The sequence below is a fragment of the Porites lutea genome, chromosome 7, assembly GCF_958299795.1.
Source record: "Porites lutea chromosome 7, jaPorLute2.1, whole genome shotgun sequence".
Taxonomy (NCBI): Eukaryota; Metazoa; Cnidaria; class Anthozoa; order Scleractinia; family Poritidae; genus Porites; species Porites lutea.
The window spans coordinates 33,663,640-33,691,512 of record NC_133207.1 but is presented as its reverse complement, the minus strand read 5'-3'; the positions used below and the strand labels follow the sequence as shown (position 1 = coordinate 33,691,512).

The 27,873-nt window shown below is 37.8% G+C and overlaps 1 protein-coding gene and 1 long non-coding RNA gene across 2 annotated transcripts in view; both read right to left on the bottom strand.

The window, feature by feature from the left end:
* The window catches only part of LOC140944831 (uncharacterized), a 98,830-nt gene extending 75,996 nt beyond the window's left edge, over positions 1-22,834 (bottom strand). The window contains exons 1-2 of the mRNA XM_073393932.1: positions 22,340-22,834; positions 19,747-19,803 (exon numbers count right to left, since the gene is read on the bottom strand). Coding sequence (XP_073250033.1) covers positions 19,747-19,803; positions 22,340-22,495 — 213 coding nt within the window. The 5' untranslated portion in view covers positions 22,496-22,834. The remainder of the gene's footprint in view (positions 1-19,746; positions 19,804-22,339) is intronic.
* Positions 2,594-6,352, bottom strand: LOC140943899 (uncharacterized). The gene is made up of 4 exons (XR_012166647.1): positions 6,088-6,352; positions 4,569-4,629; positions 3,966-4,010; positions 2,594-2,766 (listed from the first exon to the last, which is right to left on the bottom strand). It is a non-coding gene; the product is annotated as an uncharacterized lncRNA (long non-coding RNA).
* Positions 22,835-27,873: the final 5,039 nt, after the last annotated feature.

Below are 27,873 nucleotides of genomic sequence, written 5' to 3'. Positions count from 1 at the left end.
TTGGAAAGGTAGAAGTTGCGAAAGAACAGTTGATGATGTCCGTCAAAGGGCCAAGGATAACAGGAAGGCAGTCTTTGATGATGCACATGCTGACTTTGTCGGGGCCAGGAGACTTATTAGAAGGCATAGATGGTACAATACGTTCGACCTGCGTACAAGCTACAGCTGTGAAAATGAAAAGTTCCTCGGATGAGTTTCTGGTCATTGGTGGTGAAATTAGGCCTGTATCTGAAATATTGATGTTGTTGTCTATGGCCAACTGTGCAGCAGTTTGAGCAGCGTTTCTCCGAACAGAGGAGACAAATTGGTTGAAATCGTTAGCAACTAGCTCAGTGCCTCTACTATAAACCGGAGTTTATAGCAGAGCTCACCAAAATCAAGTCACGTTCAACGGATTTTCTTTCAAGGTCACGGCATATTTTAATCAAGCTCAACAACAAAAATTAACACATTCAACAAATTTCAATTCAACGCCTAGAGAGTATTGCGTCAAGCTCAAGAAATGAGCTTTCCTTTCTTTCAACGAAAAGTTTTTCTCAGTTTTCGAGAATCATTCGACATCGACCCCATATTCCCGTCATATTCCAGAACTCGGCCCTTCAAGGTCAAGCTCCAATTGCCATCACGCTCAACGTAGCCAATTCTCGCATCAAACAACCAAAGGTATGTTGTCAACAACCAACTCAAACACTGTCAACAAAGTGCTTTCCCACAATGCAATATGTACTTCATTTACGGTAAATGTGGTACTTAACCCATAATGCATTGCATGATTTCCCGCCAAAATTCAACATGGCTGCAAACAGAGCTTCCACGATCGAAGAATGGGCAAATTTCTTTGAAGAATTGCTCCGTTTGATGACTGATTATGAAGCGTTTTACGACTCAACAGATTTGAGATTGAGAGAAAATATAGTAATTCGAATGGAGTCAGCCCTTCTTGCTCTTCAACAAGTCATAACTTTAGCGACTGAAAGACGACTGGACTGTGCTTCGGTTCTACAAGAAATAGAAAGAAGAAAAGAAATGTGCATAGTCCCGTAAATGATTTTCTTTCACTACAGGTGTTAAAATGGTGTTTCTCTCCCTTTTAACAAAGTCAAAGTCAGTCTCTGATATCAGTGGAAATTTGACTTTGAATAAATCCTGTTCTTGGCAAATTGTTTGTTCATCTGCACCCGTGAACAAATCAAACTCCCCTTTCACTAAAATCATTTCGTCCTTAATTGTATATTCATCATTTTGACTGTCATCTTCTTCCTCGTCATCAGCGTTGAGATTTACTTGATCAAGAAGAAACACTGTCTTCGGTACAACATGCACCTTTTGCTTTGAAGAAGGCGCTTTTCTATTTCGTAAAGGATGTCCGGTTAAAGAAGCCGATCTATCGTGTGCACGAGCAGACATAGCTGGTGCATTTCGAGAAAATTCAGACGTAGAAGCTGATTGTTGTTCACCTGTCTCGCCAAGCTGTCTCGCACTAAAGGACGCAGATGAACGAATCAAGTTTCTCGTTCTATTCACCAGAGTCTGGCTTGTAACATTTCCACGTGTATTAAGTTGTTCTCGGACACATCTTCGAACTACGTCCTCCAGTGAATCTGAATTGTCCGCCATCTCAAAATTAATGTTTGCACGAGGAAGAAGAATATTATGGAATGTATGAAGATGCTAGTTCCCAGGCCCTCCCCGACTTGAAAAAACTACAGTGGGAGCTTGTTCCCAGGAGCCCGTTTGTCAAAAGACCCGATAATTAACGGGCCCAGTAAGCTGTCTCCGTTTACATTAAAGATCGAGGTTTCAATAGTTTTGCATCTAACATGATAAAACTGTCAGTTAATGAAGCAAAATGGAGTTTTTTGCTACCCAGGACCCGCGCTCTTATTCTTTATATTTCGATTTCGGACCCGTAAAGTTACCGGGACTTTCGAGAAACGGGCCTATTTCGGAACAAGGTTCTATTGCATTGTGAAAAAGCACTTTGTTGACAGTGTTTGAGTTGGTTGTTGACAACATACCTTTGGTTGTTTGATGCGAGAATTGGCTACGTTGAGAGTGATGGCATTTGGAGCTTGACCTTGAAGGACCGAGTTCTGGCATATGACGGGAATATGGGGTCGATGCCGAATGATTCTCGAAAACTGAGAAAAACGTTTCGTTGAAAGAAAGGAAAGCTCTTTTCTTGAGCTTGACGCAATACTCTCTAGGCGTTAAACTGAAATTTGTTGAATGTGTTAATTTTTGTTGTTGAGCTTGATTAAAATATGCCGTGACCTTGAAAGAAAATCCGTTGAACGTGACTTGATTTTGGTGAGCTTGATTGTAATCTCTCTTGACCTTGATAAAAAATTTGTTGAATGTGAAGACAATTTTGCTTCTTGAATTTTGCACCATTTGGCTTTCCATATATATGAACCTCCTAAAATAAACAGCCACGCCATTGTTTTCCCCTTTGAGTTTCCCTTGCTGGCACGTGGATTCCCTCCCACCATTTTTAGAGCAATATACATCAACATTTGAGAAAACAAGACTCAAACATATAATCTTAAAATGTTACCTGAGTACGGAAAACATCCCCAAGAAAAAAAGTAACAAAATCACGGACTTTAGTCCAATGGTATATATAAAAAGAAACTTCTTTATAAGGATAACGTGGTGGCTCCCAAGCGACGGTCCCATTAACAGTGTAATCATCATTAATGGAGGAGAATCCAAAAGTTGCATTCAACACTATTAGGTCCTCAGGTGGAGCATCTGGCGGGTCAACTGGAAAGCAAAATCAGTAAGAAGTTTTGGGAAAATCGTGTAAAGGGTAATTTATGGTGTGATATTTCAGATAAGTAGACATTCCAGTGGTCTATTGTTAGCCAGTTTAATTCAAATAGAGCTAATTAAGGGTTATGAGTTTGAACGACATATGTTATACCATAGATGCTTTTTAATGCTTTAGGCCTCTGGTAGAATGAAAATTAGTGGGAAGTTCTGCTGGGAGACACAAATCTAACAACACAAGATGGACGCCACTTTATATCAATAAATCCTGCTCGGTCCTTATTGTAACAATGACGTATGATATAACATCCTCCTTTTCTGCAACAATATCATATAAGAGTACTGCAATACAAACAGCTGGTGATCCAGTCTTCCAAAGAAGGAGTCAAAAGTCATGACTGATTTGCTAAGTGATGGCACAGGCTTTTAAAGATGAAAACTATTAGCATTTTATATTCGCACTTAAGAACGTTCTCGTTAACTCATTGTTTTAAAGTTCAAACATATTACATCTAATTCCACACTGATGTGTGTCAATGTTTTGCTAAAACGTCAGGCAAGTTAGATGTCTGCCCAAGCGAGTCATCACTTCTCTCGGTAATCAATATGACGCGTTTTCTGCAGCCTCTGGGTTCCCTCCAATTTTCAGAGGTTTAAATTCTAGTTTAATGACATCATGTCGAGAGTTACGAGGAACATAGTTATTAGAGGAGACTGGTTATGAAAAGCGGCAAACATCAATGACAAAAACAACAGTGCTGCAGTTTATGTTGGAAGCACCTTGAAAGTGCACAATCCTTTGTTTTTTGTTGGCAAATTGTTACGGAATAAATTAATGCAACGTTTTTATTGGTCAATACAATCAAAATGATAGGAATTCTTTTGAACGTTGTGCACTTTCAGGTCCACAAAAACATATAACAAAGGAGTCTCACGGGTTTCATAACCATTCCACTCAATTAACTATGCGAGGAATGAGCACACAAGATGGCCGCCATGATGTCATTATACACAGGTCTTTGCCACAGGGGGACGTAACAGTTCATTCTGATTTCAGAGTATACCAACAAAGACGGCAATCTACATTTCACTAGCAGTTTTATTAATAGGAAGGTATCAGCCTTTTCGTTACGCTGTACTAAATGTAAGCACAAAATTTTATCAAAGTAATCGATTTGAAAGAGTATACTTACATTTGTAGCACTCTTCTTTGGGGAAATCTGTTGCATTTGCGCATCCTTTAATAAAGAAAGATACGAAAATGAAGATTAAAAGCACTTATAGTAATTTTTGTTTTAGCTTTGTTTTATCTATTTATCTATAGCGGAATTTTATTTACACTTAGTTGACACGTTGATTACTTTGCTTCGCTTTTGACACCAGTTGACATTGTTGCATAAACCAATTACTACTGCATACCAAATAATTTACGATGGGATGATTACATACAATGTTTACATATTAAGGAGAGTCACATTCTCTAAACAAGGCTATTCTTTCGAGGCTTCTAACAACTCTGAGTGCCTTTTAAATTCCTTTATTATGGTTCCATGGTACGACAAAAAGCTTAGTTCTCGATTCTTGTGCAAAACTAATTAAAAGCCTTAAATTTTTCAACATATGAAAGAAAAAAAAATGTAAAGTGTGATTTTTTTGTATAGCTTTGAGGCGCTTCTAGAAGGCTTTATTTGGAGTTTAAAGATCATTCAGAATGAAATGAGAATTAATAAAGGATGAGGTCAACAAAAAAAGGCGAAAATAAATTTTGCAATATCCAGGTGTGCATATCTACGTACCTGGATATTCAAAGGTGAGTGTTGTTCCGGCACTTACCAAACATCTATTTAAGGCGTATATCTAAAAAAGATATATTGCAATTACTAATAAGTTCTTGTTTTCATAAGGAACAGTTTGCAAATGTCCACGAGCCAATTATCATGCAGTATTAAGAAACTGATTTCAAAATATTGGTTATCTTAACCCCCGGACGTACAAGCAAATTCAGACCCCCACCGTGGTACAAGGTAGAGTTTTTACCCTCAGTGGAAAGCCTTGATCTTCTCAACAAGATGAGATTTATTTTATGGGCGGCGGCGCTGCTGGAGGCCTGTGACGTCACCAACAATGGTCACCATCTTGTCCGCCATCTTGGATTTTACCAAGAATTAGGAAGCTCAGTAGACAAGTTGTATTGAGCTTCTAGGCATTGAAATAACAGTTATTTCCGCGTGACGTCAAGCCTGTGTTAAATTTTAATAGCGACGAGACGAAATTTGAAGCAATTGCCAAAGGAAGAAGTACGGTTGATACCATATCCTTTTCAGATTTGTTCCTTTCCTTCTACTCGTTGAATAAATTAACCTTTTGATCTAGCGTCATTCCTCCCTCTTCTTTAGAAGGTGAGAAGAAAAATTTTTTTTTTCTCTCCCAGGTTACATTGTAAGAGTAGCAGCCCCATTCTTGTTCTAATGTCCAACTAACATCCATTCCATTCCTCAGTTTTTCAACGGATCATTTGGGTCCATGTTGATCTGGGAGATCATTTACGGTACTGTGCATACCGCCAAACGGCCGCAAAAGCAGTCAAAACAACGCCAACCTTAACCCTGACCCACTGAAATAATGCTCCTTGACGTCAACCGTTCTATGAAAGGTTGCCTGGAAACCGAAAAATGCACCTAGACGAGACGTAAGTAGAGCTAATAGTCGCGACATTGTTGCCTTCTTCACGAGGAATAACTTTTGGACTTTACATACTGGCCGCTGAATAGAAGGAGTCCGCGTAATAGGTGGCTGCTTAACGGGTGTCAGTAAAACGCGGGTTGGGGGTCGTGGCCGAGACCAGGATCGGGCTCTATCTTTTAGCTCTTTTTAAAGAATGCTGTTTTGGGTTGGGGTTGACACTAACCCTAACACTAACATACCCTTAACCATAACCCTGACCGTTATCCCAACCCGTACCCTTAACCGTAACCCTAAAGCATCATTCTTTAGCAGCATTCAGCATTCTTCTTGTACTGTAGCTCGAAATCCCATGCACTGTTGAAAGCCAAGGCCAAGGTACAGTCGACTCCCGGTAACTCGAACCTCCCGTGAACTCGAAGTAATTTTCAATTCCCTCACATCATTTTCCATAACTGTACCCTCGATAATTCGAACTTCCGATAACTCTAACTTTTTTCTATTTCCCTTGAAGTTTCGAATTATCGGGAGTCGACTGTAATTAATTCTCATCTCTCTTTTCTTTTCATTTTTTTTTGTGTGACAATCGATTATCCTAATAAGGTGTATCCAGATACAAATAATAAGCCTTACCGATAGTAAATTCTTGCTGCATTTTTTAATTTTTTCATCAATGTACAAAATCTCACTTGTACTAGGCTGCAAGCAAAAAATTATCACAGTGTTAATAAAAAACTGTGTTATCTGCAAAACCGTTTAATTTAGTCACGTACCTGGCGGCACTGAATTTGTTCCTCAAATATTACTTACCCCGCCCGTTATTTCTATTTTTGGCAGACTAAGAAACGAGCATTTTTCGGTAAAGACAACGGCGTAGTTCGAAATAACTTGTTCATCATCTTCTGTTTATGCGGAAAAAGAAAAAAAAGTAAATAAAGTCATGAGTTTATCATAAGGTACGTGCTGAGGTTAAACTTTGTGATCTAAAAATACGTCATTAGTCAAAAAGAATTATCCCTACCTTAGAATAGGCACATTTCGGGTAAAAAAACAGCAACAACAACAACAAAAATATGACAGGAACTAACCTTAATAATAATAATAATAATAATAATAATAATAATAATAATAATAATAATAATAATAATAATAATAATAATAATAATTATAATATAGATTCTTATTAAGCGCATTTCTATCCTCAATGCGCTTTACATTATGAAAGCCGATTGAAAATCATTACATTTCTAGCCTATTGTGACATTATACATCAAGTACTGTAAAACTTTAAAAATCCTAATTGTAAAACTTTAAAAATCCTAAAACGTTAAGCATGTGAAAATCAATTGTAACATTATACTCAAGTATTGTAAAACTTTAAAAAATCCTAAAATGTTATCATGTTTGTAAAAACTTTAAAACCAACTTGTAAAACTTAAAAATCCTAGAATGCAAGGCATGAAAATCAATAATCAAGTATTGTAAAACCTTAAAAAAACCTAAAATGTTAAGCATGAGAATCAACTCAAATATTTCCTGAATAAAAATGTTTTAAGTTTTGTTTTAAATGTTGTAACACTGTCCGCACTTTTGATATATTCTGGGGTAGTGTTCCATAACTGAGGTGCTGCAGTGGAAAACGCGCGTCCTCCATATGTTTTGGATTTTATGGCTGGGGTGCATAATAGCGAACGGGATGACGATCGTAGAGCTCTTGATGGATGATAATCCTTAATCAGAGGTTCCAGATATCCAGCAGATTGTCCATTTAAGATCTTATATGCGATAAGAAGAATCTTAAAATGAATGCTTGCTTCCACAGGTAGCCAGTGCAGGCTCTTTAATAAAGGTGTAATGTGGTCAGAGCTGCGGGCTCCTGTTATCATTCGAGCTGCGGTATTCTGAATTCTTTGTAACTAATCTCTCTGGTATTTTGAAATGTCATATAAGAGACTATTGCAATAATCGAGCATGGAAATCACAAGGAAATTCACCAACATTTTCAATCCATCGGAAGGAAGGTACTTTCGAATACGACCAATTGATCTTATGGCATAACTGGCTTTCTTGCACATTTCGTTGATATGTTCAGTGAAACACAAGGTTTTATCCATGATGACACCCAAATTCTTGGCTTTTGTTTTCACTTCTACTAAGGTGTTAGCTAATGATAATGTTTCGTAAACTGTAGGTTGCTTGTTGAAACGCGAGGTGAAATGTAATATTTCAGTTTTTCCAGGGTTACACTTTAACATATTCTTAGTGTTCCACTCAAAAACATCATTGATGCATCCGTTTAGAACACCGACAGAGTCAACGGATTGTTTAGGATCGTTAATGATGATGTAAATTTGGGTGTCGTCCGCATAGAACATGGAGTCGAGACCGTGGCTACGTATAACAGCTTGGAGAGGTGCCATATAAAGAGTGAACAGCAGCGGCCCGAGTATTGAGCCCTAGGGAACGCCATACTCTAAACATCGTGGCGGAGATGTTGCATCCGCTATAAAAACTCGCTGAGATCGGCCAAGCAAGTAAGAGGAGAACCATTTTAGAGCTGTTTCTGTGAAATTAAAATATTCCCTTAGTCTCGCGAGGAGAATTTGGTGATCGAGGGTGTCGAATGCTGCGGACAGGTCAATTAGCACAAGTATTACTTCACCGTTGGTGTCAAGAGTCTTTAGGATGTCATCGGTAACTCTAAGTAGCGCAGTCTCTATTGAGTGATATTTCCTATAAGCAGACTATAAGGCAGGAAACAGGTCATTGTCATTCAAGTAGTTGTGAACTTGGATGGCAGCTGATTTTTCTAATACCTTGGAGAGGAATGGTATGTTAGCTATAGGTCTGTAGTTAGCCAATAAATCAGGTTTAAGATCAGGTTTTTTCAATTTTGGACGAACCAGCGATGTTTTTAATGAGGTTGGAAAGATTCCATTTGAGAACGATTGTCTCACAATTCCGCTGACCATAGCTAGTACAGAACTTATGTTATCGTTAATAACATGCGTCGGGATCGGATCGAGGGAGCAGGTCTTGTTTGAGAGGGATGATAGGACGTTCTTGATGCTTTCATTTGATGGCGGCGTAAACTGAGAAAATTCACAGTGGAGTATTCTTTGTTTTTCGTCATGATGGTCTGACGAAGGATTCATTAATTCCATTCGTAGGCCTTGTTTTTTGCCAATGAAGAACGCATTGAAGTCTCCAGTAAGCTGTTCAAGAGAATCATAAGGAGGTAGCACAGGGGTATTTACTGAGAAAAGGCCGTCAACAAGTTTGAAAAGCTGATTGCGATCTGCCTGTTCTATTCTACTCTTGAAAACGTTACGTATGGAATTTTGCAGTAGAGAGTTATATTCAGAGCATTATCATTCAAATTGCTGTTTGTCGACTGTAAGACCAGACTTCCTGAATTTACGCTCCAGCCTGCGTTTATCTCGTTTAGCTTGTCGTAGATTGTCATCATACCACGGAGCTTGTGGACGGTGTCTAATCCATCGTGTTTAAATTGGTGCAAGAGTATCATAGATACCTTTAAGAGCATCATTATATAGGGAAAAAAGGTCATCTAGTGATCGCGTAGATGTAGAGCTGTCGATCTGTGAGAATGCATCAGCAATATCGCGTTGTAATTTAGTGACATCCAAGCTCTTTGTTGGTCTATATGTCTTTAAGATCTTTGCAGGAGGTGGCTTGGAGTGGTTGATTTTACAGCATATTACTCTGTGGTCAGAGTAAACATCAGCAAGTACTTGGACATCAGCGATCATGTCTTCTTCCTTCCTAGTTATGATCAAGTCAAGGGTGTATCTATGTCGATGAGTAGGGCTCTTAACATGTTGTATTAGGTTAACAGACTCCAAGAGATCAGTGAATTTTAGAGCATCGCGATGATTCAAGTCATCGACATGGAAGTTGAAGTCTCCAGCGATGACTAGTGGATAAACATAGTCTTCCATCAGGTGTTCGATAAGCTGAGAGAATTCTTTGAAGAACATCGATACGGTCAACTTGTTCTTCCTGGATGGTGGTTGACGATAAATTATAACCAGACGTACTTTGAATTTCGCATAAGAGATAGTAACGTCCAGGTGTTCAAAGGATGTAAACTTAGGACTTGCATTCTTTACGGTGTTGAAAACTTTCCGAAAAAACAATGCAACACCTTCGCCTTTTGCGTTTTCTCTCGTGGCTTAAATAACTTTGAAATCTGTTAGTGAATTTAAAATTTCAGCGAGTGAAGTATTATTTCCACTGCTTGCCAGCCAGGTTTCAGTGACTGCAAAAATATCTTGTTTATTAGATACTATGATGTCACATACTGATGCAGATTTCTTTTGCAGAGAATGAGCATTCCAGAGCGCAAGTTTAATTTTATTTGCTGCCGTTTCCTCTTGACCGCGTGTGTTATTTATTTTGGTTAAATTGCCTTGATTCCTTAACTGTATACGATTAGTTGGATATCTGTTTCGCCGAGTGATACAAAATGAGATTTGACTTTCATTTGACATTATTTCGTGTGTATTTCCGTTGCTAGAAATAAGGTTTCCAGTAGGTCTAAAGCCAGGTTGAGTGGGCCTTGGTGGAAACTGTTCACATTGCCTGACGCAACATAAGTTATTCAAGTTTGCACCATTCCATGAATCATGCTTAAACTTTATAACTTCATTACGGCGCCGAAGGGCAGAAATTTGTCGATTTTCATATCGTAGAGATAATCCTGCACGTATTCCTCGTGTTCGCAATATTTATTATTCATTTGCCTCACATAACACGAATACAATTACAACAAGACGCTATAGGAGCGTACACTTCGGCGTCGTGGTGTGAATTAATTGTGAGTGTGGAGGAATAGTAAGAAAGTCACCGAAAGTCTGCTACGTATATGAACGCGTGGCTGTATTATAATTTATTATAATTTGTGTCATGAATAAATTGCGCACGACGAGATGTCGGTTCCACTTCCTTAATTTCCTCTATAACAACACTTTCCTTGCGTACAGTCAACTCCACACCTTCTCCAGCAACGTAACTAACGTCTGTACACCCCACTACAAAACTTCATAAATACTTCACGACCGACCGACCGTGAATATCATCGTGAAGGACTCCCTACTTTGTTCTTTCTTTTTTTCTTCTTCTTTTTTGCCTGTTGTGTGGTGTTATTTTTAAAAGTTGTTGAAAAGCATATTTAGCATTATTACGGCCGCTGGATTTCGAAAAAAAAAAGAACACACAAACACGGCAGTACAGTTTGCGTGAAAATTGCAGATTGCTTCAATGTTTTCTGTAAAATACTTTTGCAGTCAATATTTGTAGCCAGAAAAATAAATAAGAATAAGAATAAATCCAAGAACTCGAAGATATCGGGAGCTTCTTTGAAACATTCCTGAGCGTCGCGAATCCTTTACTTCGCGCTCCGCCGAAGTAACAAGCCGAAAAATCACGACGTTGCCTGCCTAATCTTGTCCCGAAACCGGTGCATAACTTCATAGTTTTTTATATTCCAAACTACATTGGGTGTAGCAAGAAATGTCAGGATGCATATGCCTAAAGGAAACTATAAAGCTTAATGCTAATTAGGCCTCCTCAATTCCAATTTTCCAAAGATGGCATAAAATTACAGCGACAAATACAAAACATTATTAGATGAAAAATTAAAATAACAATCAATATCAAGGAAGTTTACAAATGTTGAATAGTAAACAGCTTTTTCCCAAGAGTTATGTTAGAGTATGCTAATAATTGTTACAAATAAATACATGAAGTGCTCTGTTAAAGGAAGAAAGGGAGGGCGAGTTGATGATGTTGGTGTTTAGGGTGTTATAAAATTTAGGTCCTGGATAAAAATACAGAAAATTGTTTGATTCGAGTACGACAGAAAGGTAGACGAAATTTCAAGAGTTTCTTGTGATATACGGATGAATTTGACTTTGCAAGGTAAATTTACAATAAAATTTTAAAGGTAAAGTATGGTTTTGATAGGAGGGCATGAAAAAGCCAGGTTGTACATGTTTTATTACATTACTTGCAAAAAATTTCGGACGATTTTAATTTCGGGCAAAAAAAGTGTCCGAAATTTTTACGCGTCCGAAATTCTTACAGTACAGTATAACACTTTTAAGTACTTTATTGGGCGACGCCATCAGGCCAAGTATACATGCCATATACATAGCTAGAACTCGGATTAGGCTTCAGTCGTTCTGTATATCACTGGAAAGGAAACTTTTTGTTGCTTTTACAAAAAAAAACAATGTACAAATAAATTTCTTTTTGCATGCATAAAAAGTTGCATATTGTGAGCCAAGCCCAGTGGCGTTGCCAGTGCTAGTCCTCTTCTGCTTCATCATCAGTCATGAACACAATTGACAGAGCGATATCCTCTTCATTGTCACTAGCAAGTGATTCTTTTTCATCTGTACCTGATTCGTAAAGAAGCTCGTAGTTGTTTTCAATAAGTTCTTTCAGACGGTGAAGAAGGGACCGCTCGCTGTCGTCAAGTTTAAAATGTGGTTCGGAGGACTATCTCAAGCCCTCCCTTTGCAATTGGAGAAGGCCTATACTTTTCATCCTCATCATTGATGTCAACACCAAGTTATCTGTAATAAAGTCAATTCACGCCCGCTGGCTGGTACGACCACCGCCGAAACAAACCCGAAGTGATAAGAAAGGGTTTTTAAGATGGCTGGAATAGTGGAAGCTGTTACTTAGGAACTAGAACCAGACGATCCTTTTGAAGATCTTGGTTGCAGATCATTGAGCCACTTTAAGCTCCAAAACCCTTTAGTTAGTTTCCTTTTTGAAGCGAACTCTAGTTGAAACACTGCTTGAGATTACGACTTGATAGAATTTGTGTTATTTTCTCGGCGGACGGTGTATCTGTAAAACCTTGAGGGTGCAGTAAAATGATCAATGTCACAGACGTAGTTTCAGTCTATATTCATTTTTTATAGGCGTAAATCTACTTTCGCCGTGTTTCAGCAAAGTGTCCGAATTTTTGGTCCGAAATATGTCCGAAATGAGATAAAAAGTGTCCGAAAATTAAACGTCCCAAATAAAACGTCCCAAATTTTAACGTCCGAAAATTTTGGCAAGTAATGTAAGTATAATAAGATACCAAGATTTGAAAGCTTGGATCAGTTTGTGCATCGAAAGGAGTTTTAGCTATAGTTCTGATCACTCGTTTCTGTAAAATCTCAAGACGAATAAGGTTAGTTTTGATGGCAGAGGTCCAAACTAAGTTGCAGGAAAAAAATATGGATGGACTAGAGAAAAATATAACGTTCGAAAAGTTTCGAAGATAAATAGAAACTAGATTTACGGATAATTCGTATGGATTAAGAACCTGCTACTTGTAATAAGTTTACAAGTACTATAGTTATTACCCGGGTAAGTTAAAAGTAAACTATTTTCAAATCAAAACAGAACCATTCTCCCGAATATTTAGAGGTTACATATAATCTTACTTTTTACAGTTTAAAAGTAATACCATAACATTTTCCGAAATGGCACCTTTTTTTCCAACTGGCTGATAATTTGCCGTTACCATGGTTACAGTCACTCGCATAGCCTGTTCCAGGCGTTCAGAGCTGAGATGGTGGCGAGCGATTTAAACGGCACGTGGGGGAAAACCAGAGGGAAAAATGAGGCGAGAATGGGGCGAGAGCAAGGGAAACTAGGTTCCCCTTCTCCCAAACATACATCTTCAAAAGTAATAAACCGTTTTTCAACCCTGATATTTTCATTTAGGGAAGGTTCTGAATCCCTAATAAGTAGTCTTTTTTTTATCTTGCAACGAGTGTCCGACCGTCCTCTTGCCAAAAATGTGTGAGTTTTGTGGCTCACAGCCAGTTTAGATTTTTGATCGTTAATTATTCTCTCGCGCTCTAGTATCTGAACGCCTGGAACCAGGCCGTGATCGCTCACATTGACAGAAGACAAGGACCAAAGAATTACTGGTAAGAGAGTCGTAGCTTAAGTTCACATAGTTAATCAATTTTATTTGTTTGCATTGATATGGTCTAAGTTTTCCGGATAGAATTTCTCTAAAATGTTCGAACTATACTGAATAAATTGAGCAAAGAAAGTGAATAAAGGTTGTTCAACTTTGCAGGTCTGTTACTGTAATTAACATTATCATGAAGAACGGAGAGGTTGCATTTACTCTTTACATTTGCTTATGTTATGTGTAATAACAAATTTAGTTACCATATTCAGAATCGAACAATTTCAATTAAAGCTGTGTCCTGTCCTTTAGGTTTTAAAAGTTAAGGCTATCACTAAAAATTCCTCTGTTATAACAGTTGTTTGAAAGCTATTGAGCTCGAGTACTAAGCTGTGGCGAGTCTGTAAAAATCTATAAAGAATGTTTACCATGCAAGTTTACATAATGCAGTTTGGAGGTCAAATCAATAGGCTCATTTAGCAAAAGAACGGGGAACGTCAGTGGTAGGGCGACAAATTGGGCCCCGGAATTAAGTCGAGTTTAGTCCTTTCCGCGCGCTTTCCCGTCGTCAAATGACATTCCCGTTCTGTTGCTAAATCAGCCTAATATATGATGCATGCTACCTACCTTGTGGCTGCTTCCAAGCCGCTGTCAGCTTCAGTTTGCCGGACTGGCCATCAGGTGGATTGGCAACATATACAATACTGTTGATAGTTACATTGCTAGCAGATTCGGGCACAAGTGGTACTAAAAGATAAAATGAAAGAAATTTCTAACAACGTACTCTAATTAATGAAAAAACTTCCCCCTCTTTTAAGAATATCTAGTAATAGGTTCTAAGTGCGTTTACCCGCATTGTGAGATTCTACGCGGCTTTCTTGTACGGCCAGACCAACAACAGGAGTCAATATTTATGGAGTACTTTATCTGTATGATGATGATAATCATGCTGAGATGCTGAGATGATGATGATGATGATGATGATGATGATGATGATGATGATGATGATGATGATGATGGTGATGATGACGATGATGGTGATGGTGATGGTGATGGTGATGGTGATGGTGATGGTGATGGTGATGGTGATGGTGATGGTGATGGTGATGGTGATGGTGATGGTGATGGTGATGATGATGATGATGGTGATGATGATGATAATAATAATGATGATGGTGATGGTCCTAGTGATAATGATTATGATATCGCGTTACGAGGACGTCAAAATTTTGACTTTTTACAATAATAATTTCATTTGTGTTTGTTCTAGATATTAATGATTATTTATAATAAATTATCATCATGGTAATGATGGTTCCATATGATAATAATACCATACAAAAGTTTCAACGATGGAAACAAAACAATTCTAGAATTTGATGAATATCAGCATAGCGTTATATATTACAGAGTTAACGATTGCGATTGATTGAGGCACCTTTATGGGTCTTATAGTGACGTTTACAACAAAAGTGGAGACTTAGCGATCCGACAACGGTCCAAAAACCCTCTATTACTGTCTCAATTACAACTTGAGGGCAAGTGCTAACTTGATGTGAAAATAAATGTTAATTATTATAGAACAGAAATTACATACTGTTTAAAAAGCGAGCAAGAGTATATTATCAACTCATTCTTGCAGTAATCATGTTTAGATTTGGGGTTATTTTGGTCTAAAAAAAAATTGCCCGGGACTTAAATTTTAGCTGTGTCTCAGTATCAGATATAACGGACACTCATTAAAAATTAATTCCTTTTTTTCTATATGAATTATTAATGAGTTTTTGAATTTTGTGTCAAAAGTGAAGCCCTTATCTTCACTTTGTCTTTAGATAGCGACTGGAAATGACTCATTATTAAACCCTTAGGCAAGAATTGTCATATCTCAGTTTTAAAAGTTTGAAAAGCCAAAAATGATCATTCGTAGTCTAAAATGATGTTCCTTACAATTATATATTCTTCTACTATTACAGCCCAAACCGGAGCTAATCTTGAAGTAAGAGTAAGCTACTGCTGCTTTGGATATCAAATTTGAATATTTCGATGGCAACAATAACTCCGAGCAGATAAAGCGGTAACAAATCGACCCGGCAAATCGACAGCAACTATTCATGGTCTATACTTTTATCGACCATAGAAATAACGTTAAAATGTTCAAAACTCAAGTGGAAAGCTATGAACATTTTGACGTCATTTACAAAATACAAAACATGAACAGTTTGTTTGTTTGTTTTTCAAATAAGATTAATTTACATTTTTTTGACGTCTAAAATCGAACGCGTATTAGGAAAAAAAAAAACATATTGCGCCAGACGTCAATTCAATGGCCTCTGCTTTTTACCAATCACTGAGCGAGCGAGATATCGCTTACTTAATTTGAAGAAATTCATATCTTCTTCAATATACTTACTTAGGTTGTCAGTTGTTTTTGTCCCAATGCTGATAGATGAATTCTCTGTAAGGACCGCTACGTGGTATTTGTAGTGGATACCATTGAAAGATTGGCGAGGAAAACCTGCCCTGACTTTTCGGCACAGCGATGACGTACTGATAGTAATGCGAGGAACTAATAATACCTAAACATGAGATTTGATAAAATAAGAACGTCAGCAAGAACAGAAAAGATATTAACCTTTAAGAACCATATAATGGCTCAAGGCTACTCGTCTATAACTAACTAGTAATAACCAAAGGTTAGGGAGTGCAGGCGACGATCGAAGGTCCAAACGCTTTTACTCCAACGCTGTGCTTTGCGTAAGTTTCACGTGACAGATGGTCAAAACACGGGTGATAAGATTACGAGGGGTAGAAGGTCGAAACGCGTGTGATCAAGTTAGGTTCTGAGCATTTCTGCTCATTCTTAGTGACAGTCCAAATGAATGCTGGCTACATACATGCGGCACATGCGTAACAAGAACCCGGAGATTAGAATTGCGGGCTCCTATTATCGCCCGCAATAACTTTATTCCTTTCCACGGATGGCTATTCAATGTAAGTGCATCAATATCAAATATCATCAATATCAGTACTATAAAAATATAAAACATTTTTTAAAAAAAAATAAAACTATAAAACTATATATTCACTAGATTTTAACAAGATATCAGCAACATAGCCTCTGATTCTCTCCGTTACAAAGACAAAAGTAATATAAGCAGCCTTGTCTTAAAAATAGACTGCTTACTGAGAGTTTTAAATAACGCATAGTCCTTCTTGAATGCCGCAATGTTTGTTATCTTAGTGAGCCTTTCGGGTAGGGTGTTCGACGGTGAAACGGCCCGACAATGAAAGGTCCTTTGGCCAGCGGCAGGTACTGTGCAAGGGGCAGATAGTCTGGTGCCAATCCTCTTAAGCACTTGAAAGCTAATATGCCTTCGCTGTAGACACGCATGGTTGCAACAGGTATAGAGATTTTAGAACAGGGGTGATGTGATCAAATTTATACGAACAGGTTATGATCCTAGCTGCGAAGGTTTTGAGCATGATGTAATTAACTGATATTCTTATTCATTGTACTTGTTCAATTCTGTACTTTAACGCTTAACGGAAGAACAGTAGTAGAGTTTCCTATAGAGACTAAAGCATTGATAACGTTTAATAAAGTGTCTGTGTCTAAAAGAATGATGTTTCAGTCCCTATTAAATTGACATAAATACTTTTATGAGGTCATCAAAACTCATGGTGGCATCCATATGCACTTTAAGGTCCTTTGCCGAAGGAACCGGGCGCAGCTCTTTCTCTAATAAAGTACCATGTAAATCAAGATCTACAGGCACATTTTGCAACATTTTACGGGTACCAGTTAAGCGCAATTTCGTTTTATCAGGGTTGATTAGAAGGCTATTTTGACAGCACCACGAGGCAACTTCCTTCAGCTCTTCTGTTATTTGTCGAGCTGCGCTGTCGATGTCCTTGACTGGGAATGATAGATGTAATTTGGAATCATCTGCGAAGGATTGTAAGGAGCAATCATCTAAAACACCAGGCAAATCGTTGATGTACACATTAATAAGGCCGGTTTCAGAATGGATCCTTGAGGAACTCCGTGTGTAGATTTACGCATTCCGGATATTTCAGAGCCAATTCGTAGGTACTGCTGGCGATCATGACTGTAGCTCTTAAAACATTATAGCGCTGGACTAGAATGGAGACTATTACGACTTCTGGAAGTAAAACTGTGTTAACTCCCCAGTGTCTCAAATTTAAAATAACTTCTCACTTTAAAGCAGTTGATTCACAATGCAGCTGTTTATGTAACGTAATTACTATTTTTGTATTTAGTACTCGCACGCTGTGGTATGGATTGAGGAAATTAGATAAAAATAAATGAGAATAAATAAATTGACAGGTTGGCCTGCTAAATTTCAAGAAAAATGATATTCTGAACTGGGTGCGCACCGTGTTAATGAAGTATGAAAATTTGTAGAAATCCCCTTCAAGCTCCACGGCAATCAAGTACACAGAGGTACCATTTGTAGTATTCACAGGCTCCCATTGTAAGGTAATTGATGTGAAAGTCCTGTTCCTTAATGTTGGTGTGCCTGGGACTGGCGGTTTGGACCCATCTCCATTTTTTATTGACGAGAGTGTTTCTAAATACTTCAGAAACCTACAGCTCACTTCACAACTGCTAGAATTAGTCTGCAAAATAAGAGGCAAACCAACTTAACAAAAGCCCATTATAAAAAATATACACACCATTAAAACAAAACTGAATGCAATTAAAGGCTAGCAAATTACGGCAAAGAGCTGATTTTATTTGAAGCCAATACTTCGGCTAACAAAACTGATTAGCCTTTAGCCAGAGCTACACTGAAAGAAACTACTATAACGGCTCCTGAAATTTGAAGTGATTGATAAGGTACAGTTCAACGTTTTTCCGTTCGGTCTAGACTGTCTAGTGAAAGGGTTCTGCCTCTTACAAGGTACGCTGGACGGTTTCAAAATGATAAATTTGGGTTAGGATTTTTACTTACACACTCGTTGATGCAAATTGCTTCATTTTTGAAAGTCTTTCCACACGGTGATAAGCACTGAAAAAAAGAAGGTTCCTAGATACATTAAAAGCTGCAAGTTACAAGCTACATTCATTTAATTTCTTAACTATTACATGAGGGTCATTAACAAAATTGAGACCAATAAGCCTTTGAGATACAAGTGATAGTAGACGCCGCCTTTTTTGGGCATTATCATATTCGGCTATGAATATTATTTCCCTAACCTTTTTAGTGCAAGTACTTTACAGCTTGCCGAGTTTTTTGGTTCCCTTTTAAGATATATTCATGGGGGTAAAATTGGAAATTTTTTTGAGATAGAACACAAATTTTGTGTGCTTTCTGCGTTGAATATTCGCATGATTGTTTTTTAAGTAAGCGGACCAGGTTGGTGATTAAAAAAGAAGATCTACCTTAAACAGTGGGGAACCATTCAATCTCATCACTTTTGATTCAAGAAGACAACTAGCATCAAACGACCGGTAGCCGGACAGGGCCAACATCAGTCGCTAGGAACTCCTCCCTTCCCCCCTTCTTGCATTAGGAACCCCATGACTATCGGATTTATTATGTAAACATTGATTTACGTCATCAGTATGGAATTTCTGTTGCTGAGTCGCAGACGTTCCTCCTTGCGAAACGTCCTCAGCGGCGAAGAGTGTGGAGAAACGACTGTTTTCGCAGGCTAAAACTTGTAATTTCAAATCAATGAATGAACTTTAGCAAGTAATTGCGCTTATTTATTGTATTTGCTATGTGTTAGACAAATGTCAAAATGAGCTCAAAATTATTAAATATCAATAGAAAGTGTTAAAGGAAGACAGTTAAAAGGAACCGGAGTTAAAATGAAACGCGTCATAGGAACCGGAAAGTACGCGGTTGATGACGTGAGCTCTTTTATCAGTTAAAGTTCGGATAAGCAGTACTCGGATGTAGTTTTACGACTACACCGAGCGGAAACGTACGTTATTTTTTCCCTCAGTTTCATCATCATCTTCAGCTTTGATAAGACTTTCTTTGTAACTAAAGAATCCTTGAATGTAGTTTTTTGTAGTTCAATAGCGGCCAAACAGCCGTCATAACTGGAACAATCCGCACTTAAGTACTTTTATGAACTATATATTAAACCTTTGTGGTACTAGCTTTAAAGCAAAAAAAAAAAAATGGGTAAACGTAAGAGCACTTTTAAAAATTAAATGAGAATAATCAGAAGAAAGTCGGAAAATAAGTTGTCCTTGAATGCGAAGTACTGAAAAATATGGCAGTAACAATTGTAGTCAATAACCCTTTAAGTAGACTGACCCGACAGTCCCAACAACAGCTGTCTGTTCAGTTGAAACCAGCACTTACTTCTTGACAAGCCGTGGTTCCACATACCCTCTCAGAGTCATTTTTACGGTCTGCATACTAAAACAGAAAAATTAAAAAATAATAATAAAAAAACAGGGAAATTGAAACCTAACAGTGAATAACAGTCTAAAACCTCGTTTAAGTTTACGGATTCTTGGTATGACAGGATGAGTAACTCATTCTTAACTAACCGAAATATACTTTGATTACCATGCGCAATTCTACTTGACGGTATTTAAGACCTTTGTAATGAATTGGCCAACCTTAATTATAGGACAAACACGAAATTCATTATAATCGAATGCTAAACTGCCCGAGAAGTCACAACTAGGTTCGATTTAGGGTCTTGTATAAACGAGAATCTTGAAAAGCTTAATTCTCATAAATGGAGCTAAGTATCATTTTTCTTAATTTAAAAAGGTCCATGCCGCAGCTCATGACTCCCCTCCCTCTGCCGCCCCCCCCGAGAAAAAAAAGAAAACAGAAAAGAAAAGAAAAGAAAACGTGGTCTTCCCCAAGTGTGGTCGGTCTATCATGTTGTTGCGCTGATTTTCATTCGAATTATCATGCATCAGATAAGGTGTCTCCAGCTCTTATCGCCGCACCGCAAATGATTAACTTCAGTTTGGAATCTCCAAAAATTTAAATTAAGGAGAAACGTTTTTGCCCGGCTGCTACGTTCTGTAAAGAGGCTTAGCTGTAGCTGTAAAAGATCATGTTGATAAAAACCATCGGTCACCATATTTGTCTTACATGAGTGTGTTGACATTGGAAAACTCTAAGTAAAAAGATTAAGAGTGAAGGGTATTCGATGCTATCTTAAAGCTCATCTTGCCCATTATAGTACGGAAACTAACACCATAGCATTCTCACTTATGCCACATAATAAACAAGCACACTGCGTTAGTGTTTAAATCATTATTATGAACGCTTTTATTAATTTCGTTAGTTGAAAAAACAAACATACTGCACTAAGTATATGGTAAAACCGCCTTTTTTTCTGGTTTTTTTTTCCGCTGTTTTATTGATCATTATAAAATGGTCCTTCAACATACGGACAAATTTGAATCTAACTTTGGTTTTTGTGTCTTCTTAGCATTGCCCCCTACATTCAGATCAGGAAAAATTGTTTTATTGTATTCGACTGTTTCTACGACACTATGTCATACCATAGAATGGCGTAGGATTAGTAATGACTTTTGCCAGTCATCGGCTGTTAAAGTAATCATGTTCAGTCAAGGACACTGAAGTGAGTGATCTATGACACAGGCAATATTACGTGGGCGATTATCGAAATTATCGCGTGCTTCGAACTAACTATCTAGGTTGGCTATTAACTATGTCGTACAGGCGGTTTCACTTACTAAACCCAAACATGAACAATATTATTAAACAGTAGTAACGCATGAGCATGAGACATGTTACGTATCGTTTGAATCTAGGAAAACTAGCTTAATTTATAATTTCATGTTCAATCCCGGCGGGAACTCAGATTTTTCATTGTTCTAATGTAAGCTCAAGACATCCCGATTACTGCTGACTTCCACATTCACAAACGAGTTAAAAATTTACAAACTTTTTGTTCAGTTATCGGAACAATATCGCCGTTTCCTTTGACGTCTGTATGTATTATAATGAAAACCCGCAAGAATAATTGCCTTTGTCTCGCTTATGACAGTAGGTTTTATAAGAGTTCATTGTTCAGTATTCGGGCTTGCTAGTAAGTTCCTTTTAATTCAAGTTTGAAATATCAGTCATAACCTGAGAAAGAGCAGTTGTTCTACTTTGTCAAAATAAAAAACGTCTAAAAAGCTCCTCGATAACAAAGGCAATCAGTTTTCTGTCATTTGCCAGTAGTAATGACTTCGCATAAGTCAAATTGTGATCGTAATTGTGCAAGTTTTTATTATGTTGAAAATGACGTAATCATATAAATTATTTCTTTTTTTAAAAAAAAACATCGTTTCACTGGTGGGATAGTAATGTTAAACCTTCTTGGTGCAACATAATAATTTAACTGGGGCAGTTATTTGAAGTGGTCGCCACTTGAAATGAATGGTGAAATCACATGATTTAAGACTCTAATAAGAGACCGGCTTGGTATTCAGATATCAGGTAAATAATACCACCATTATAGCCCGGCAAAATAACACATCGACCGTGACAGTCCATAGTGAGACAAAAAAAATGTTTAAACAGCTATTTCGTCTTCGTTTGCCTCAGTATATTCACTCAAATAATATTAAGCAGGCACATTTCCACTCTTAATATTGATAGCGGTTGGCCGCAAGATTGTCAAACGTGCGTTTTTATCTACTGGTTTTATTTGTAGGACCTTAGTGGAAGGTGAAATTTTATCTATGAATATAAATCTATACTCCTTCACAACGGCCCTGAAATCTATGTAAATTGCACATTGCCAGGACCCAATGCCTTCAAATTGTAACGACAAACATTGAACTTAAAACTTCAACGCACTTCTTGACTTGTACTCCAAGAACATTGATTCGTATTAAGAATTTCAAAGCAATAGCCTGTTTCAGCACACAAGATAAATTAAATTTTAGCGTCTTACATAAATATATTGACTTACCATGGTGTAACAGTTGGCAACACATCGTGCTTTCGTAACAGTCCTGTCTGATAGTTTTTGGCCTTCAGCTTGAAAGTTATTAAGCCAGTTTAGTGCAAACCATATGAAAAAACATTTGACGAGAACTGAAATACTGGAGGTTGGAAACAGAAACATGACTGAGCTCTCCCATAAACTTCAATCAAGTCATTTTGTATGTCTTAGTTCTAGTTGTTTGTAAAGGTGACCCACGTAAATAGGTCATCATGTGCCAAAGGAACTGCACCTGAATAAAGGACAAACTATTGATATTGGACTAACAATACATCTAGCATTTTAATTGGTCCATTCAGTTATGTTCTCGCTATTTTAGAAACACCTAATTGCTAACTGGCAAGTGGATGATTTATGACAAACATTCTGTATTTACACTAAATGGACAACATTTGGACTAAATTACATTTCATGTGGCTCTAGTTTCTGATTTTACGCTAAGTAAATGTTGTACAGGACAGTTTCCGGTTTAAAGATGTCTCCGTTGCGTCGGTTGAATAAATAGATAACTTATTCAATTAGTACCTACTGTAAAATATTTTAGATTTAGATGTTGTCAAGCAGAGCAAGTTAATTTTTCAGACAGCTTATGTACACCTTTATTATTATCATAGCGAAGGCTTAGGTTCAACGGGAAAAATAGCGATTTGCTAAACGTGCTCAGAATACATTAACTTCCCACGTCCTGATGCCACAAGGTGTTTTAGAAATAAAATCTAACCCTGTACGAAAAGATGAAGTATTCAAAGAGGAAGTATTCAAGGCTCCCATAATAATAATAAAGAAATAATAGTAATAATAATAAATTAGAATTAAAAAGATCACAATTAAAATTAAGTGAAATACAGTCAAGGGACTACCCCAAACAAGGTCTTGAATTAGGAATTTTCTAAGTAACTTGGATCTTTTTTAAGCTTCACCCGCTTGCCCATTGATGAGGTTCTTTTTTATAAAACTAATCTGCATTTGATCTGTATGCGAATTTACAAAATGTTAATACTTCCTTATATTTTATATCAGCGCAGATTTGTTAAAACGTGCCGACGATGAAGTCTTTTAGTAGGCCCTTGAAAGGTTTGAAGGGCTATGAACGCATGTAGTCAAGTTTTCGTGCCACAATCACAAGTGCATGGCGTTTAACAGGAATTTGTGGTTATAGAAACAGCTATCTAATAGTTTTATTTTATGAACAGTTCTACGAACAATTCCTGGAAAGACAAGGTATTGGCATAAAATCTTCGCACTTCCGCTCCTAGGCATTGCAATTTATAGACGCAAGCGCCGAGTAAGCACAACAACTGCGCATCTCGGGTAATGTCCACCCCAGAGCTCTTTTGCGCATGACCGGGAGGGAGGGAGAGAAGAGCTCTTGCGGGCGGAGTTAGAAGCGCAAGTATTGGGGTTGAGCAATAAATGGATCAGGGGGCGCGAACAGTCCATCATTTGATTATCGACTTGTGAGTTTCCATTAAACCCTTTGTCTGCCCAAAACATTTTGCAGGAACCATTGTTTCAAATGCTCCTGGGAGGAATGCATATTCCCAAGACCATTTAAAATCAAAGTTTGGGTTGCAAACAGTGTGTGTAATGGAGAATGCGAAAATAGGCTGTTCTGCATTACAGGGATTTCCTTAACAATGACGATTCTCCGGGGTTTCTCCAAAGCCTTTTCCATTCCATTTTACATAAGGTAGATTTTTTCCCCCTTTTATTCTTGTTCCCACTACCTTAGCAAATAGCCTTTAACTTTGAAATTCCTTTTTTACGCTGGACCCTCTAGGAAAGCATTCATTAGGAAGCTAGCTTAAAAGCTAAATTCCAGAGCTCTATAATCTCACTCATTGAGCGGGAGACTTTACGCTCTCACGCAGGAACTATTACTTCTCACGCATTTAAGAGCGACGGTCAGGAAAAATCGACCAAAATCTTAATTTCGTGGCAAGAGTTGAAAAATGAATTTCTTTCATTTTTTGTTCATAGAAAGCTTTTAGGTAGATAAGAAACCTAATCTAGATTGTTTCCTCCAAAAGCCTTTTATTTGTAAGAAAAACTAGAAAATCGGTTTTCTATGTTGGAGTCTCAGACTGCCCTAATTTTTAACCTGAAATCCGCTAACATCAACTTTCCTCGCGTTCGCAAACGAAGCCGTATGGAGAAATTTGGACACTTTCCACGAACAGAAAAATTCTATTTCTTCCACTAGAACCTATTTTCAGGGCAATAGCGAAGCTCGTCGTACTGAAATAATTAAAAAATGAGGGATAGGTTTTCAGGATAACAAAAACTTAAGTTCGTTACTCATTATCGACGGCAATATTTAACATGTGGTATAACTCCAAATTCTCTTCATGCTATTTAAATCACACATTTAGACATTCATTAAAAACATACCTGGGAATTGGCTTGGGTTATTGAAGGAAATCTCTGTAAGACACCATCGAAGTTCCGGAATTTTCATGGTGGGCCGAAGGTAATTGTGTAAACACTTCCAATTTCGAAATGCACAAAAGTAGAAACTTACAGCCTAAAGGCTCGTTTTTCGTAGTTCTTGTAGGTTTCCCCATTGCAAAGTTGCTTATTTCAATCAAAGAGTGGAGTAAAAAGGTGAAACTGGGTCAATTTTAGCTATTTTGAGACACTGAACTCTCCCAGCCGGCGACTCCGCGTGACAATCTCTTCCGTGACAGCACCTGTCATAACGTACGTTTGAAGAGACGGTGCCGTCAAAATGACAGTCACGGAATCACTGTAGTAACGCAACGCAATTCTTGAAAGAGTAACATTTTCGGTGCCAACAGTATTTTGAAGAAGAAAAATATCAAACGCGCTAGTAATCTGGTGCTCACTTTTTATCGAAAAATAAGGCCTTTAACAATGGTAATTCGCTAAGGATGGCGGAACAGGAAGATATTTCGTCTTGTTACTTTACGATCGAGGAAACTTGGAACCGTTAAATAAGTTGTTTTGGTCACGCTTCACTATATTTACCCGACTTCGATGCTTTCGTTTGAAGGCTGCTTTTTTGGTGAGAAAACGGGTTAGATTTCAAGATCGCATGAACGAAAGTGCACCAAAATTTCCTAGCATCAAAATATGATATTAAGCATCATTCTTATGCTACTTAAGAATAATTTGAGTCATTTATAACGTTTTTATTAAATAACCTATCACGGCTATTGAAAGTTTAAGGTTTGAAATATTTTTTCGTTTTAGTCGAATTCAAACATACAGAATTTTTTACTTCTTACGGATATTGTTTGCTAAACACCAAACTTTAAGTTCCTAGTGTTGGATTTTCAGTAGCAGGTCTAGATCACACAAAATTTGGCTTTTATCAATTTCAAAGATTTTTGTTTATTGTTGTCATAGTAATATCGATTTTATTTAAAACTACATTTTCACATATTTCAATCCATAGCCAATTACTGGTAAAAGTTTTATAGCGATCGGACAAGGAAAAAATCACTTTTAAGGCGATTGAAAAATATCGGTATCGCCTCTGAAAGACTGTATCGAAACACCTTAAGGCCAGTCGGACCAAACTTGTTAAAATGCAACTGAGAAGGTAAAGTAGGTATAAAAGAAATTTTTCAAGCGTTCAGATTCCTTCTTCAGTCTTTATCGGCAATGTTCTGAATTGGTTTTGAACAGTCACCAACAACGGCTATGAAAAAGTGGTCAGACAGATCTAGTTATGATAACGATACAGCAGTGTCCACGGCACGCGTAGATCTGCAAAAAGGTAATGACCAAAAGCGGAGAGGGAGATTAAATGTAAGCGCTAGAAGCCGGGTTATTCCCGCCCCACCCTCTCCCGAGCACTTTGCGCTGTTATTTTTACAGTCGCGTTGCCGTATTGATTTTTTAAAAATGTGACTTTTATTTTGTATTTGAAACTTATACCTTGAGCCACCCCTCTGCAGATAACCCTTAATGTGTTACATCATTTGAAAGTTTGAGAGCAGCATCATTTACTTTTTGGGCATTTGCCACATTCAATTTCCCTGTATCTGAACCTGTTTAAGTGTTTAATAAGAAAATTATGAATAATATTAATTAGAATAAGGATAATAATCATTTGCAGGAGCCGATTAGTAATCGGCTCCTGTCATTTGTACTTATCGGTACCACTAGTATAATTAACTAGATCTGGATGCACTTAGAACTTAAAGCCATTTCACCTATTAGGTAGGGAAAATTTATGTCAAATTCATTCGTTTTACTATTGGCTAAAGTAACACTGAGAATTAACGACCTCACTGTAATGATCAACGGACAATGAAGGCTCTTCGCTAGTGCCTTTTCAAAAAGGTTCGTTTTGCATGCAGAAAATTTGCAAAGAAACGTCAGCAGGTCCGCTTGATACAGGTTCGCAGGAGCATCTAAGAATCACATTAAAATTACGTGAATTCGCTATTAGCCTGAATTTCATCCCATAACTTCGAGAGGAGAAAACGACTCGAAGCAATCGGATGAAATTCAGGCTAATTCGCGGTTGGATCAGATAATTTTAATCCCACTTTTAACAAACAATCCTTGTATACAAGATTACTATTTTTACTTACCGTCTCCACGTCTTACTACATGACCGTAATCGTGGATGAACTCTTTTAAATTAAATTGGTAGGGACGTTTTGTGTTCTTGCCAGTCCGCTGTGTTCTGCGCAAAACGCTGATGTTTGGCTTTCCGGCTCTTCGGTGCCAACATTTGGATAGTTAATGGTCGGTAGGCCAGACACTTCTGCTCTCACAGGGTACAAACAGTGGCAATGACGGAGTTTCCAAATGCCGTCCATTGAAACAAAGTTTTCGCAACCTTAAGAGCATAATATGAAAGATGATTTATTCAGCGAAAGCCGTGAGTGAATCTAACTAAGAACTCAATAAGGATAGCGACAAGCTGGACAAGAACTAAGTTTCGATCCAATAGCACACTGACACCTCCTTACCTTATATCGCAGACCGCCCTCAGTGTAATTGCACTTGATGTGTACTAAATTGTACTACACAACCTTCATAATGAGTCGAAGTACGGACAGTACGTACAGTAATGGGCTCCTGACCGTCCCAGTATCCTAGATAACCATCCCTGAAACGAGTTATTCAGCAGGAGCAGGAAATTGCATGCAACACTGCTTTAACAATTAAATAAAAAGTTATTTACACAACCTCTTTCTTTGCACATTGTGGAACAGTTTGCTGCTGGATGGTTATAAAACTCAATTCTTCTCTTTTTTTCCACAAAATTCATGAATTCATCTCGAGCGTCATCATCGTTTCCCTTGAACTGCCACTGGATGTTCCTTTCTCTCATTTCAGCCTCCATTTCGTGATTATAAAATACGGCGGACACTACCCTCCGATATAGCCTACAAACTACCTAAAATAATCAAATTGATTAATACAAAATTGAATGTACCCATAACAGTTACTTAATGGCTCAGTCAATTCCAAGCGCTCCCATCCTCCCCCCCCCCCCCCCCCCCCTTGGGCATGTGTGG